Here is a 15,844-nt window from a genome sequence, read left to right as displayed (position 1 = left end):
TCTCCTCTAGAGCAGTGATGTTTTGGGGCTGTCGCTGGGCAACACAGACTTTCAACTCCCTCCAAAGATTTTCTATGGGGTTGAGATCTGGAGACTGGCTAGGCCACTCCAGGACCTTGAAATGCTTCTTACGAAGCCACTCCTTCGTTGCCCAGGCGGTGTGTTTGGGATCATTGTCATGCTGAAAGACCCAGCCACGTTTCATCTTCAATGCCCTTGCTGATAGGAGGTTTTCACTCAAAATCTCACGATACATGGCCCCATTCATTATTTCCTTTACACGGATCAGTCGTCCTGGTCCCTTTGCAGAAAAACAGCCCCAAAGCATGATGTTTCCACCCCCATGCTTCACAGTAGGTATGGTGTTCTTTGGATGCAACTCAGCATTCTTTGTCCTCCAAACACGACGAGTTGAGTTTTTACCAAAAATTTATATTTTGGTTTCATCTGACCATATGACATTCTCCCAATCCTCTTCTGGATCATCCAAATGCACTCTAGCAAACTTCAGACGGGCCTGGACATGTACTGGCTTAAGCAGGGGGACACGTCTGCCACTGCAGGATTTGAGTCCCTGGCGGCGTAGTGTGTTACTGATGGTAGGCTTTGTTACTTTGGTCCCAGCTCTCTGCAGGTCATTCACTAGGTCCCCCCGTGTGGTTCTGGGATTTTTGCTCACCGTTCTTGTGATCATTTTGACCCCACGGGGTGAGATCTTGCGTGGAGCCCCAGATCGAGGGAGATTATCAGTGGTCTTGTATGTCTTCCATTTCCTAATAATTGCTCCCACAGTTAATTTCTTCAAACCAAGCTGCTTACCTATTGCAGATTCAGTCTTCCCAGCCTGGTGCAGGTCTACAATTTTGTTTCTGGTGTCCTTTGACAGCTCTTTGGTCTTGGCCATAGTGGAGTTTGGAGTGTGACTGTTTGAGGTTGTGGACAGGTGTCTTTTATACTGATAACAAGTTCAAACAGGTGCCATTAATACAGGTAACGAGTGGAGGACAGAGGAGCCGCTTAAAGAAGAAGTTACAGGTCTGTGAGAGCCAGAAATCTTGCTTGTTTGTAGGTGACCAAATACTTATTTTCCACCATAATTTGCAAATAAATTCATTAAAAATCCTACAATGTGATTTTCTGGATTTTTTTTCTTCTCATTTTGTCTGTCATAGTTGACGTGTACCTATGATGAAAATTACAGGCCTCTCTCATCTTTTTAAGTGGGAGAACTTGCACAATTGGTGGCTGACTAAATACTTTTTTCCCCACTGTAGTTTGTTCTTCTTCATTGTAGCAGTACACATGTCCTTGAGCAGTTTAACAAAGAGCCAGTGTGTGAGTCAAGTCTGTCTCAGCCTACCCCCTAACGGTTCCTCACATTAATCACAGCTTATGTTAAACAATCTATATCAGTACAGCACAAACCTATTATGTTTAATCATTAATGTATTCTTTCTAAGCTAGGCATCACATCTAGTTATAAGAAAATAGATCCCCACAAAGGCGATTTGTAGCTCAGTCAGTCTTGATTCACCTGCAATGTCAAACAAGCCCAATGTTAGTTAACATCTGGTTGATTTTGACTGATGTACGAACTTCACAATGGCTGACCATTGGACAAAAGATGGAGTCATGTGAGGTAAAAATAGAACTTACATTTTATGGGAGTTATGACTCCTGCTGGACATACAGAACCACAAACACAATATGAACCAATTGTCCTAAACCAAGGGCAGAAATCATATAACAAAATACCATAGACGGGTGTATTTTGAGTTGCCTGACTAGGGCCATATGGCCCTTGCCTTGAGGTAAGATACTAATACTATCCTAGTACAGGTGTCAGGTAGCCTAGCGGTTCGAATGCCTGAGCTGACAAGGTGAATAAATCTGTCTGCTCTTGAGGGCTGACCCTCTAAAACAGATAATCTGGTGTGACATTTTTCAATACTACATACACAGAACAATTAATTATACCAACAATTAGACAGATATTTAAGCAGATGTATAAATGCCAAGCCCAGTGGCCGGCAGTGGGAGAAGATGGCGCGAGATGGATTTTGGCTGAAGTTCTAATTTTCTCATCGATTAAACATTTGATCTCAGTACAGTTTTCTGTTTCCAAAACTACAATCTGTTACGAACAGAGTGGACTTCGTTTTGTAGACTTTACACTTCGCCAAAGCACACGTGCACTTCACAGAGTAGACGTTCTCGAACGGAAATATGCAAATACTTGCTAGAACGCACCAATAAGCTCTCGCTAGCTCATGCTTGGCTCTGCCCACGTCCTAGCTTGTTCTGCCCACTAGGATTAATTTGCTCCCATTGGAAACGACAGGCTGTGGTCTACCTTGGGTTAGTTATAAAAATATTTGCTACATACACCACATGGAGTTGGTGTATGCTTTGCTGCTATAACAGCCTCCACTCTTCTGGGAAGGCTTTCCACTAGATGTTAACATTGCTGTGGGGACTTGCTTCCATTCAGCCACGATCATTAGTGAGGTTGGGCAATTAGGCCTGGCTCGTAGTCAGCGTTCGATGAGGTTGAGGTCAGGGCTCTGTGCAAGCCAGTCAAGTTCTTCCACACCGATCTCGACAAACAATTTCTGTATGGACCTCGCTTTGTGCACGGGGGCATTGTCATTCTGAAACAGGAAAGGGCCTTCCCCAAACTGTTGCCACAAAGTTGGAAGCACAGAATCATCTAGAATGCCATTGTATGCTGTAGCATTAATATTTCCCTTCACTGGAACTAAGGGGCCTAACCCGAACTATGAAAAACAGCCCCAGACCATTATTCCTCCACCAAACTTTACAGTTGGCACTATGCATTGGGGCAGGTAACGTTCTCCTGCCAAACCCAGATTCATCCGTCGGACTGCCAGATGGTGAAGCGTGATTCATCACTCCAGAGAACGCTTTTCCACTGCTCCAGAGTCCAATGGCGGCGAGTTTTACACCACTCTAGCCGAAACTTAGCATGGCGCATGGTGATTTTAGGCTTGCGTGTGGCTGCTCGGCCATGGAAACCCATTTCATGAAGCTCCCGACGAACAGTTCTTGTGCTGATGTTGCGTCCAGAGGCAGTTTGGAACCTGGTAGTGAGTAATGGATAATGTAATTAATGAACCTCAAATGTATTTGTCAATTCTAGTTCAGTATATATTTGGCAGATATTCTGAAGGGGTATCTTAGGTCATCAAAAAAGCACAATACACTAGTTCCTTCAGAACATTTGATTTTATTAAATAAAAATCGGTCTACATTGTACAAAACATGTCGAATGATCAAGGTTGTTTGAAAAGAAATAACATACTGGGGGGGAAAAAAAAGTAGAGTAGCACAGCTTAACACTTGCTTGCACGCACGGTAGTTTATGCTCCTATTAAACACACAGCAAATAAAATGTATGCTAAATGTCATGAACAGGAAGTACAAATCAGGTCATAAGGACACAAATGGGTTTCACATTAAAACTTGTGGCGGAGACCTTCACTGGCCCAAACTGCTGCAACTAGTCTGACACACATACCTACCTACCCACCCAGTCAACCTCTGCAAACTGCCCCCTCCCTCTGCCAGAAACACATTTAGTTGATTTTAATGCACATTAAGCTGTCCCCTCCGCTAAATTACTAGTAAACGAGGCACTCTTACCCAATCATAAAGTCATGTTTCTTAGTAAAAGGTGTATCGAATTCTGATATGAATTCATCTTTCAGTTCCAAAGTTATATAATGAGTATTAAAATCAGGTCAGACACTAAGAAAATGCTCATGCTCAGCAAGAATTGTTTCTAATTAACTAAATTGAAAAGGTTATGGTTCCTTCCAACATTGTGGGTGAAACAGGACAAAACACTTTTTTTAAAGGACAACTGAAATTAACAAAGTTAAAGCAAAAATAGACTGACTGTTCCAGCAACCCCCTCCCCCCTCCTCTATAAATCAATAGTGTTACATCTATACTGTGTTTTACCATTTTCTATCAGCCTTATCTTTTGAACTTCAGGTTACAGTAGTGCACACAAACAGGCTTCATTACATCCATTTGATATCAATAACAGCATTGCATTATTCTCACTGGTGAGCATTTTCCTAATTGACAGTGAACATTGCACTATATTCAATACTATTTTCCATGTTGAGGATGGATGATGAGACTGCTATGTTTGAGGTAAACAGAGGAGGGGAGGTCTGTCAGAGCCTCAGTCAGGTGTGGGTAGAGGGACGGAGTAAGGCTGGGCGAGGACAGGCGAGGCTGGTCCGGTTTTACAGAGTGGGTGGAGGGGAGACAATCAGCAGAAGTAGTAGGGTTTATCCATTTGCAGCTCCAACAAACTCATGGCCAGTCTGTTTGGGCAGGTCTGGGGGTTGGAGGGACAATTTGCCCCCTAGCCCCACGCTGCCATTAAGTCTAAACAGCACTTTGAGGTGAGCCTTAGAACATGCCACCGCCCATGCCTCCCATGCCTCCCATACCTCCCATGCCCCCTGGCATGCCACCCTCCTTCTCATCCTTGGGCAGCTCTGTGACCACACACTCGGCGGTGGAGAGCAGAGAAGCAACACCTGCAGCATCCATTAGTGCAGTCCTTACCACCTGTAGGGGGAGACAGACACTCAGTCATTGTTGTACAGACATTCTCTGGCAAAGGGAGCAAAATCAGCAGAGAACCTGTGATACCACTATCAGCCAACTTCTGTATATGCCATGTCAGTCTAGCCAAAGCATACACCAGGGTTCTTCAATTCCGGTCCTGGAGGGCCAAGACATCTCTGTTTTTCATCCTCTCCTTCTAATCAGGGGCTAATTCAGACCTGGGACACCAGGTGAGTGCAATTAACTGCCAGGTAGAAATAAAAAACAGAAGTGTTTCGGCCCTCCAGGACCGGAATTGAAGAACCCTGGCATACACCATAATGTGAGTAGATTGTTTTTTTTATAGATGGGTTGGTTGCTTAGCAACAACAGACGCGTGTGCAACTATGGGGCAAAACAAAGCGTTGGCTTAGATTTGACAACATGTAAACTACAGTGAGGGAAAAAAGTATTTGATCCCCTGCTGATTTTGTAAGTTTGCCCACTGACAAAGACATGATCAGTCTATAATTTTAATGGTAGGTTTATTTGAACAGTGAGAGACAGAATAACAACAAAAAAATCCAGAAAAATGCATGTAAAAAATGTTATAAATTGATTTGCATTTTAATGAGGGAAATAAGTATTTGACCCCTCTGCAAAACATGACTTAGTACTTGGTGGCAAAACCCTTGTTGGCAATCACAGAGGTCAGACGTTTCTTGTAGTTGGCCACCAGGTTTGCACACATCTCAGGAGGGATTTTGTCCCACTCCTCTTTGCAGATCTTCTCCAAGTCATTAAGGTTTCGAGGCTGACGTTTGGCAACTCGAACCTTCAGCTCCCTCCACAGATTTTCTATGGGATTAAGGTCTGGAGACTGGCTAGGCCACTCCAGGACCTTAATGTGCTTCTTTTTGAGCCATGCCTTTGTTGCCTTGGCCGTGTGTTTTGGGTCATTGTCATGCTGGAATACCTACCCACGACCCATTTTCAATGCCCTGGCTGAGGGAAGGAGGTTCTCACCCAAGATTTGACGGTACATGGCCCCGTCCATCGTCCCTTTGATGCGGTAAAGTTGTCCTGTCCCCTTAGCAGAAAAACACCCCAAAGCATAATGTTTCCACCTCCATGTTTGACAGTGGGGATGGTGTTCTTGGGGTCATAGGCAGTATTCCTCCTCCTCCAAACACGGCGAGTTGAGTTGATGGCAAAGAGCTCGATTTTGGTCTCATCTGACCACAACAATTTCACCCACTCCTCTGAATCATTCAGATGTTCATTGGCAAACTTCAGACGGGCCTGTATATGTGCTTTCTTGAGCAGGGGGACTTTGCGGGCGTTGCAGGATTTCAGTCCTTCACGGCGTAGTGTGTTACCAATTGTTTTCTTGGTGACTATGGTCCCAGCTGCCTTGAGATCATTGACAAGATCCTCCCGTGTAGTTCTGGGCTGATTCCTCACCGTTCTCATGATCATTGCAACTCCACGAGGTGAGATCTTGCATGGAGCCCCAGGCCGAGGGAGATTGATAGTTATTTTGTGTTTCTTCCATTTGCGAATAATCTCACCAACTGTTGTCACCTTCTCACCAAGCTGCTTGGCGATGGCCTTGTAGCCCATTCCAGCCTTGTAGGTCTACAATCTTGTCCCTGACATCCTTGGAGAGCTCTTTGGTCTTGGCCATGGTGGAGAGTTTGGAATCTGATTGATTGATTGCTTCTGTGGACAGGTGTATTTTATACAGGTAACAAGCTGAGATTAGGGGCACTCCCTTTAAGAGTGTGCTCCTGATCTCAGCTCATTACCTGTATAAAAGACACCTGGGAGCCAGAAATCTTTCTGATTGAGAGGGGGTCAAATACTTATTTCCCTAATTAAAATGCAAATCAATTTATAACATTTTTGAAACGTGTTTTTCTGGATTTTGTTGTTGTTATTCTGTCTCTCACTGTTCAAATAAACCTACCATTAAAATTATAGACTGATCATTTCATTGTCAGTGGGCAAACGTACAAAATCAGCAGGGGATCAAATACTTTTTTCCCTCACTGTACATTTAGTCTCCAAGTGTTTCTTAAAAACAGACACATTTGCACAATGAGTGCTTGTATCCAATACAATCTTGTATGAATTCAAATAACTTTTGCAAACATTACTGCTGTACATTTCCAATCACTAAAAATGAACCTGTCTTTATATTTTGTGTGCTGGGTGAACGATAGTGAAACGACAGTGTAGTGCCGAGCTGAAGCATCCATACCTTGGTGGGGTCGATGATGCCCTTCTCTACCATGTTGACGTACTCTCCCTCCATGGCATCGTATCCAATCTCCCCCGCGGCCTGAAGGATCTTCTCTACCACTAGAGAGCCCTCCACACCTGCGTTCTTCGCAATGGTCATGGCTGGCACACGCAGGGCTCGTCTAATGATGTCAATTCCTATGGAGACAGAGGAAGTGATACACCAATTTAAGCTACAATACTTATGACCAGAAGTTTGAAATACATTTTTACATATCCCACCACTCCCATGTGTCCAACTTTACAGCCCAAATTAAAACCTATTGGCATGTTAGGTTAAGATGGGCTCCCGAGTGGCGCAGAGGTCTAAGGCACTGCATCTCAGTGCTTGAGGCGTCACTACAGACCCCCGGTTCTATTTTTATTTTTGTCATTTAGCAGACGTCCAGTGTAGGCCGTCATTGTAAATAATAATTTGTTCTTAACTGACTTGCCTAGTTAAATAAAGGTTAAATGAAATAAAAAAATTCAAAAAGATCCAGAGTAGGAACTCTACTTACCAATCTTCTGGTCAGTGTTAATGGGCACGAGTGCATCCAGAGCAGGGATGGAGCGTAGCAGGGCACAGCCACCCCCGGGCACGATGCCCTCCTCCACAGCGGCCCTGGTGGCATTCAGGGCGTCGTTCACACGGTCCTTCTTCTCGTTCACCTCCACATCACTCGTTCCTCCTACCTGGAACAGAACAGTCAGCGACACTCGCTTTCTCTGCCATGCATGGCAACTGTAAATCTTGTCTTAGAGTAGGAATCTCCTAATTTTAACTCATCCTACCTAATTTCATTTGCCTAGACTAAAACTGGACAATATTCAGGGACATTAAAAGGACAAAAAGTAATCAAATCAATTTCCCTCTACGATCATATGTCCCCCTCCATGCAGCTGCTGACCCCTTCCCCTCTGACCCACTCCCCCTTGACCCCTGCCCTGTGACTGACCTTGAGCACAGCCACTCCGTCAGACAGCTTGGCCAGCCTCTCGTTGAGCTTCTCCTTCTCGTAGTCGCTAGTGGTGTTCTCCAGCTGCTCAACGATCTCTGCCTGGCGCTTCTCGATGGCCGCAGTGTCTCCCTTCCCCTTCAGCAGCATGGTGTCGTCCTTGGTGACGGACACCTCGCCAACCTTGCCAAAGTCATGGGCCTGGATGTCCTCCAGGGCAATGCCCACCGCCTCATCACCAAACACCTAAGGAAGAGAAGGAAGAGGGATGTCAGTAAATGGCAGGATTTGAACTGGTATACATTGGTCCTAATTGAACATTTAAAAATGGCACCCATCTTTCAAGAGTGGCATGGACGGTGCACTTTCAAATCAAATTTTAATTCGTCACATGCGCCGAATACAACAGTGAAATGCTTACTTACAAGCCCTTAACCAACAATGCAGTTAAGAAAAAAAGCAAATAATTAAAGAGCAGCAGGGAGGCTATATACAGGGGTTACCGGTACAGAGTCAATGTGCGGGGGCACCGGTTAGTCGAGGTAATATGTACATGTGGGTAGAGTTAAAGTGACTGTGCATAGATAATAAACAGAGTAGCAGCAGCGTAAAAGCGAGGGTGGGGGGGGGCGAGCAGTTGCCATACCAGGCGGTGATGCAACCAGTCAGGATGCTCTCGATGGTGCAGCTGTAGAACTTTGAGGATCTGAGGACCCATGCCAAATCTTTTCAGTCTCCTGAGGGGGAATAGGCTTTGTCGTGCCCTCTTCACGACTGTCTTGGTGTGTTTGGACCATGATAGTTCGTTGGTGATGTGGACACCAAGGAACTTGAAGCTCTCAACCTGTTCCACTACAGCCCTGTCGATGAGAATGGGGGCGTGCTCAGTCCTCTTTTTTCCCCTGTAGTCCACAATCATCTCCTTTGTCTTGATCATGTTGAGGGAGAGGTTGTTATCCTGGCACTACACGGCCAGGTCTCTGACCTCCTCCCTATAGGCTGTTGGTGATCAGGCCTACCACTGTTGTGTTGTTGGCAAAGTTAATGATGGTGTTGGAGTCGTGCCTGGCCATGCAGTCATGGGTGAACAGGGAGTACAGTAGGGGACTGAGCACGCACCCCTGAGGGCCCCTGTGTTGAGGATCAGCGTGGCAGATGTGTTGTTACCTACACTTACCACCTGGGGGCAGCCCGTCAGGAAGTCCAGGATCCAGTTGCAGAGGGAGGTGTTTAGTCCCAGGGTCCTTATCTTATTGATGAGCTTTGAGGGCACTATGGTGCTGAGCTGTAGTCAATCAATAGCATTCTCATGTAGATGTTCCTCTTGTCCAGATGGGAAGGGCAGTGTGGAGTGCAATAGAGATCGCATCATCTGTGGATCTGTTGGGGCGGTATGCAAATTGTAGTAGGTGTAGGGTTTCTGGGATAATGGTGTTGATGTGAGCCATGAACAGCCTTTCAAAGCACTTAATGGCTACAGACGTGAGTGCTACGGGTCGGTAGTCATTTAGGCAGCTTATTTTAGTGTTCTTGGGCACAGGGACTATGGTGGTCTGCTTGAAACATGTTGGTATTACAGACTCAGTCAGGGACATGTTGAAAATGTCAGTGAAGACATTTGCCAGTTGGTCAGCGCATGCTCGGAGTACACGTCCTGGTAATCTTAGTCCTGTATTGACTATTTGCCTGTTTGATGGTTCGGAGGGCATAGCGGGATTTCTTATAACATTTTTACATTTTACATTTTAGTCATTTAGCAGACGCTCTTAACCAGAGCGACTTACAGGAGCATAAGCATCCGGGTTAGAGTCCCGCTCCTTGAAAGCGGCAGCTCTACCCTTTAGCTCAGTGCGGATGTTGCCTGTAATCCATGGCTTCTGGTTGGAGTATGTACAAAGAAAAAGCCATATCTCAGACTGGCCAATAAAAATAAAAGATTAAGATGGGCAGTCTGAGATATGGCTTTTTCTTTGCAACTCTGCCAAGAAGGTCAGCATCTTCACTGTTGACGTTGAGACTGGTGTTTTGCGAGTACTATTTAATGAAGCTGCCAGTTGAGGACCTGTGAGGCGCCTGTTTCTCAAACTAGACACTAATGTATTTGTCCTCTTGCTCAGTTGTGCACCGGGGCCTCCCACTCCTCTTTCTATCCTGGTTAGAGCCAGTTTGCGCTGTTCTGTGAAGGGAGTAGTACACAGCATTGTACAAGATCTTCAGTTTCTTGGCAATTTCTCGCATGGAATAGCCTTCATTTCTCAGAACAAGAATAGACTGACAAGTTTCAGAAGAAAGTTATTTGTTTCTGGCCATTTTGAGCCTGTAATCGAACCCACAATTGCTGATGCTCCAGATCCTCAACTAGTCTCAAGAAGGCCAGTTTTATTGCTTCTTTAAATCAGCACAACAGTTTTCAGCTGTGCTAACATGATTGCAAAAGGGTTTTCTAATGATCAATTAGCCTTTTAAAATGATAAACTTGGATTAGCAAACAAAACGTGCCATTGGAACACAGGACTGATGGTTGCTGATAATGGGCCTCTGTACGCCTATGTAGATATTCCATTAAAAATCAGCCGTTTCCAGCTACAATAGCCATTTACAACATTAACAATGTCTACACTGTATATCGGATCAATTTGATGTTATTTTAATGGACAAAAAAAATTGCTTTTCTTTCAAAAACAAGGACATTTCTAAGTGACCCCAAACTTTTGAACGGTAGTGTATGTACGTCACTGTGGGGACGACATCCACTATACACTTATTGATGAAGCCAGTGACTGATGTGGTATACTCCTCAAATGTTATTCGGAAGAATCCCAGAACATAGTCCAGTCTGTGCTAGCAAAACAGTCCTGTAGCTTAGCATCTGCGTCATCTGACAACTTCCTTATTAACCGAGTCACTGGTGCTTCCTGCTTTAGTTTTTGCTTATAAAGCAGGAATCAGGAGGATAGAGTTGTGGTCAGATTTGCCAAATGGAGGGTGATGGAGAGCTTTGTACGCGTCTCTGTGTGTGGAGTAAAGGTGGTCTAGAGTTATTTTCCCCACTGGTTGCACATTTAACATGCTGGTAGAAATTAAGTAGAACGGATTTAAGTTCACCTGCAGAAAACAAATTGTAAAGCAGGATAAGTTGCAGTGCTGTCCAATATTAGAACAGGGCCAAGTTAAAGCCTCAACCATGGGATAAGCAAGACTACACAAACTCTATTAATTGACAAATCATGCCAGTGTAGAAGTGTCAGACCAGGCGTCCCTGCCTGGCATGCAGTCAGACAAGGATAGTAGGAGACATGTTTCTGTGTGGAAGGGGGAATGACAGAACTGCACTGTAACATCCTGCTTTACAATTTGTTTTCTCAAATCGAAATGGACTGATGCAAGTATGGGGTGGTTGGTGTAAAAGTTTTCTTACAGTAATGATAGACTAATGTAACCATGGGGTGGTTCTATTGTAAAAGTAATCTTACAGTGCCCCCGGTGGCGACGGCCATGTCATGCAGCTGGGCCTTCCTGTTGTCTCCAAAGCCTGGGGCCTTGACTGCCACCACCTGCAGTCCCACCTTCAGCCTAAAGAAAGAGTGGTGGTTAATATAACACAGGCTCTCAAAGTGGGATCCGCGGAATACGTTTAGAGTGTGTAATAAAATATTGTGAATCTATACAATTTCTTAACCCTGGGCAACATGGGACTGGGAGGCCTACAGGGATACTGGTAACCAGAGTACTCCACCAATTATACATTTTTCAATTCAATACATCTTGTATTCCCCCAAAATGTGTTTGCATGAATTCACTGTAATTTAAGCTTTAAAACTGCAAAATTATCAGCCTCATGGCAAAATGTGTAGTATTGCAGGAAATTAGCTTAAACTGCAAAGATGTATCCGATGCCAAAAGTTGGCCCTTTAAAAATGTTCCTTCCCAGTGCCCGAGATTTGGTTTGTCTGGCCGTGCACTGCTGAAGTCATAGTAAAACTCCTTGTATCCTATTTTTTATCTCACTCAAGTTGTGTTCTGATTAATAAGAGGGTTCGTGATGAATTTGCAGGTTGACGTTTATTGTCTTGAGTCTTGTCCTGGAGGCAGAACTGAGCGATCTCCCCTTAGATAGGCCAGCTGCAAAGTGAAAATTGGCTATATTGTAATAATTCATGAAAACAAAAATCTTAATTTAAGGTCAGGCATTAGGGTTAGCAATGTGGATAAGGTTAGATTTAAAATAAGATTTTATGACTGTGGCTGTGCCAGCTAGTGACCACTCTGCAGAGCTGCCTCCAGAACAAGATGAATTACAAAAAAAGCCCAAACTGATCCCAGATCAGAACTGCTACTCTGAGACACAGGGTGCTAAAGGCACAGGGAACTGACCTGTTGAGGACCAGGGTGCTGAGGGCCTCTCCATCCACATCCTCAGCCACGATGACCAGAGGTTTGCGGTGCTGGTTGGCCAATTCCAGGGCAGGGACGATGCTCTGGACAGTGGAGATTTTCTTCTCGCTCAGCAACACATAGGCATCCTGGAACTCACACTTCTGGCCTGAGGGGCAGAGATGAGGGAGAGGGTTCATGTAAAAGCTCCAAAATGGCCAAATGTGGAGCATCAAGATCATAAAAACCCATTAAATCTGTAGAGCGTCAAGATCACCAGTGTGCTGGAGTTCCTTTTAATCTTAAAGCCCCAAAATTGCAGAAGATGGGCTTGGTGGTAGGGTCATGGCAGACAGGGGACCTTACCTTTGGCTGTGTTGATGAAGTAAGGGGAGATGTATCCGCGGTCGAACTTCAGCCCCTCAATGATCTCAAGCTCATCATAAAGGGTTTTGCCATCCTTGACAGTGATGACTCCCTTGCGGCCCACTTTCTTCATGGCGTTGGAGATGATGGTGCCGATCTCCACGTCTCCATTAGCAGAGATGGTGGCCACCTAGCAGACAGAACAGAAAGCATTGAAAACGTTACATTCACCATCAAAAAGGTTCTCTTAATATATAAAGTAGAATATACATATAGATATTGCATCTGTCTCATAAATCAAGAATGATTTGCATCAATTGAATAGATATGAATTTATAAGAATATTGACTTATTTGATCAATCAATATTCTTAACAGAATTGGTTACCTGGGCAATCTCCTCAGGGGTGGTGACTGGCTTGGACATCCTCTTCAGCTCATTGATGACGGTCTCCACAGCCAGCATGACACCACGGCGGATCTCCACAGGGTTAGCTCCTTTACTGATGCTGTCAAAGCCCTCCTTGGCAATAGCTCTGGCCAGCACGGTGGCGGTGGTGGTGCCATCTCCTGCTTCCTCATTCGTGTTGTTGGCCACGTCCTGGACCAGCTTGGCACCAATGTTCTGGTACTTGCACTTCAGGTCGATGGCTTTGGCTACAGTGACGCCGTCCTTGGTCACCTTGGGGCTGCCCCAGCTCTGCTCGATGATGACTGTGCGACCCTGCAGGAAGGGAGGGGGAAAGGGTACAGCTCAAAACACTTGTAACACTGGTGTTCAGTTGTTCCTGCCAGAAACAGCACCTGGAACAAGACACTGTGGTGCACAGGGTTCTTCGGGTGGAAATTAGATTCAAATGAAAAGTGGAACACTAATGGATTGGTTTTACATAGCAGTTTCATACATTCCATGAAATCAGGGTGAAATTTAAAAATCGTACAGAATTGTTTATTTTATTTGGCACCACAATACCAGAACCTGTGGTCATAGTAACTCCTTCCTCTCCTACCTTGGGTCCCATGGTGACGGCGACAGCATCAGCCAGCAGATCCACTCCCTTCAGCATCATGGCCCGAGCATCGGCTCCAAACTTGACGTCCTTGGCGTAGGCCCGGGTGAGGTGGGGGGCCAGGGCTCTGCTGACTGGCCTCATCTGTCTCATCACTGTGGGTAGACGCAGCATCTCTGAAGGGGGGAAAGAGAAAGGAAAAGTGAAATTAGTTAGGGGCCAAAATGCACCTTCCCAATTCCAATAATTAATTCACAGATCATCCAATGCACCGACTGTATTTACATTTACGCCATTTAGCAGACGCTCTTATCCAGAGCGACTTACAAATTGGTGCATTCAACTTAGGATAGCCAGTGGGACAACGACCCCCTTTTTTGTATTACTCTGTCGTAGTCCACTCAAATAGCATGCATTGTGTCAACAGCTGTCAGGACCTTCTTCATTTTAATATATTTAACTAGGCAAGTCAGGGCATATATACACTTAAATGTGTTGGTAATAGCTAAAAGTAGCAAACTACTTGTTTGGCCTGTAACACATGAACCTTCCGGATCATTCCCAAGACACCTTCTCCCCCTCCCCTGGTCCAGTGCCACATATGGACAATGTCTGGATGTGACAATGGCAAGCTATACAGTACACCCTAGTGGCTGCTCCTGGTACAGAAAGAGTTGTAAGGGAAGAATCAATGAATGAAGTGATACCTATGATGAAATACCCCCGAAAATCTCAAGGACAACCATTTACATAACACAGAGCGAACACATGCAAATGAAGGTTTGAGGTCTTGCAGAAAGACCAAGCCACAAATTCCAAACTTATTTAGCAGGTACTAACTGTAAATCGCTCTGGATAAGAGCGTCTGCTAAATGACTAAAATGTAAAGGTATCAAAAGGAACATGTCAAAAGGTGGGAATCTGTAGGCTGTCATAAGAGTTAGTCTACATGTGCATGATTTGGCAGAATGTCTTATTCCACATAACCTAAACCAAGGGCCGAGGACGAGACAGCCATATAATTAGGAATTATATTTAATCTCTATGGACACTGCATTCTGCATAATTCTCAAGTAGCAGCCTAATTCCATGTCCGACATGAGGGCTATTGCACTTGGTTGTTTATCTCTGATTACAAATTAATGTTTTATCTGATGAGTTTGTTGAGATTTGCTAAATCGTTACTGATTAATGTATCGCACCGCTCTTTTCCTGATTCTCCCCACGTGTGTTCAGGTCATGTGGCATAAGGTCAAAATCGCACATCATATGGCGCGTTCACAGTAACGTTTAATGCTTTCCCCAAATGAATGAACTAGCTACTGAATGAATTGAACATGTAGTAAAGATGCAAAGACAAACGAAAGCATTATTTGTGAATTGAAAATGCAAACATTTCTACTGCAGCCTACACCAGCCCGAGTAGACGCTACCCCAGCTCGAGTTTGGACAAGAATGGACTGGGTTAATTGCTCACGCCTCTAATTTTGGCTTTACAGATTTCAATATCTGACAAATGCAAATTAAGTGAAAAAAATAATGTTAAAATCAATTTAACAATATTTTGGAATAAATTGTGATGCGATCAAACCTCTTGTAGGTACAGCATGCCATGACATGAGTAAATGTTACCAATTGGGCTCTGTCATTCTTCAATCAAGCACAGAGCACATGACAATCAACATGACCGTGAAAACAATTATGCACATAACTACCATCAAAATATCAATTCAACTTAACTATCAAATAGATATGACTAATGAAAAAGTATTGGAGAAACAGACAGCCAAGTTAAAATTGCCATAATTACGTGTCTGGTAATTATGTCAAGTTTTATTCCTAATCCTAGTTAGGCTAGCTAACGTTAGCTAATCCTAGTTAGGCTAGCTAGCTAACGTTAGCATAGATAGCTACTTATTTCAATGTCCTTGTTGGAGAACCATGACAGGCTTGAAAATATGTTCAGCTAGCAAAAGCATATAGACAATATGCTGTTTAGATTTCTGCGCATCAAGCTCTATAAAATGTTATGAAGACATAACAGTACTTACTTGTTGTTTGATGATGACACGATTTGCTTGTCTGAAGGAGACAGGATGGTATAATGTGGAAAAGAATAGGCTGCGGTTGTGTAATCGAGCTTCAAAGACAGGCAGCAATGCACATGGTTTTGCACCCGGGCAATCTACCGGTCTGCCCCTAAACATGCATAGGGAGAGAAATACATATGTTTGCTGAAATTGGACTTTTTACATCAAAACCATAA

General features: G+C 44.3%; 1 protein-coding gene across 1 annotated transcript; it reads right to left on the bottom strand.

Annotated features, from left to right (window-relative positions):
* Window positions 1-3,227: 3,227 nt before the first annotated feature.
* Window positions 3,228-15,842, bottom strand: LOC311144096 (60 kDa heat shock protein, mitochondrial). Its single transcript, XM_084180064.1, has 10 exons — window positions 15,630-15,842; window positions 13,579-13,754; window positions 12,957-13,292; window positions 12,570-12,759; window positions 12,204-12,372; window positions 11,303-11,402; window positions 7,830-8,075; window positions 7,392-7,566; window positions 6,851-7,029; window positions 3,228-4,608 (listed from the first exon to the last, which is right to left on the bottom strand). The coding sequence occupies exons 2-10, from the start codon at window positions 13,750-13,752 to the stop codon at window positions 4,447-4,449; spliced, it is 1,731 nt and encodes a 576-aa protein (XP_084036190.1). The 5' UTR covers window positions 13,753-13,754; window positions 15,630-15,842; the 3' UTR covers window positions 3,228-4,446.
* Window positions 15,843-15,844: the final 2 nt, after the last annotated feature.

This window comes from Coregonus lavaretus, assembly GCF_964263955.1.
Source record: "Coregonus lavaretus genome assembly, chromosome: 16".
NCBI classification, from domain to species: domain Eukaryota; kingdom Metazoa; phylum Chordata; class Actinopteri; order Salmoniformes; family Salmonidae; genus Coregonus; species Coregonus lavaretus.
Note: the sequence above shows the minus strand (reverse complement) of the source record. Positions and strands in the feature narration are given on the sequence as shown.

Excerpts from the sequence above, each read along its gene's own strand:
- LOC311144096 (XM_084180064.1), bottom strand. The coding sequence starts at position 13,752 with ATGCTGCGTCTACCCACAGTGATGAGACAGATGAGGCCAGTCAGCAGA. Across the intron at positions 12,373-12,569 it reads CTTCATCAACACAGCCAAAG|GCCAGAAGTGTGAGTTCCAG; the intron begins GTAAGGTCCCCT and ends TCTGCCCCTCAG. Across the intron at positions 8,076-11,302 it reads CCGTCGCCACCGGGGGCACT|GTGTTTGGTGATGAGGCGGT; the intron begins GTAAGATTACTT and ends TCTCTTCCTTAG.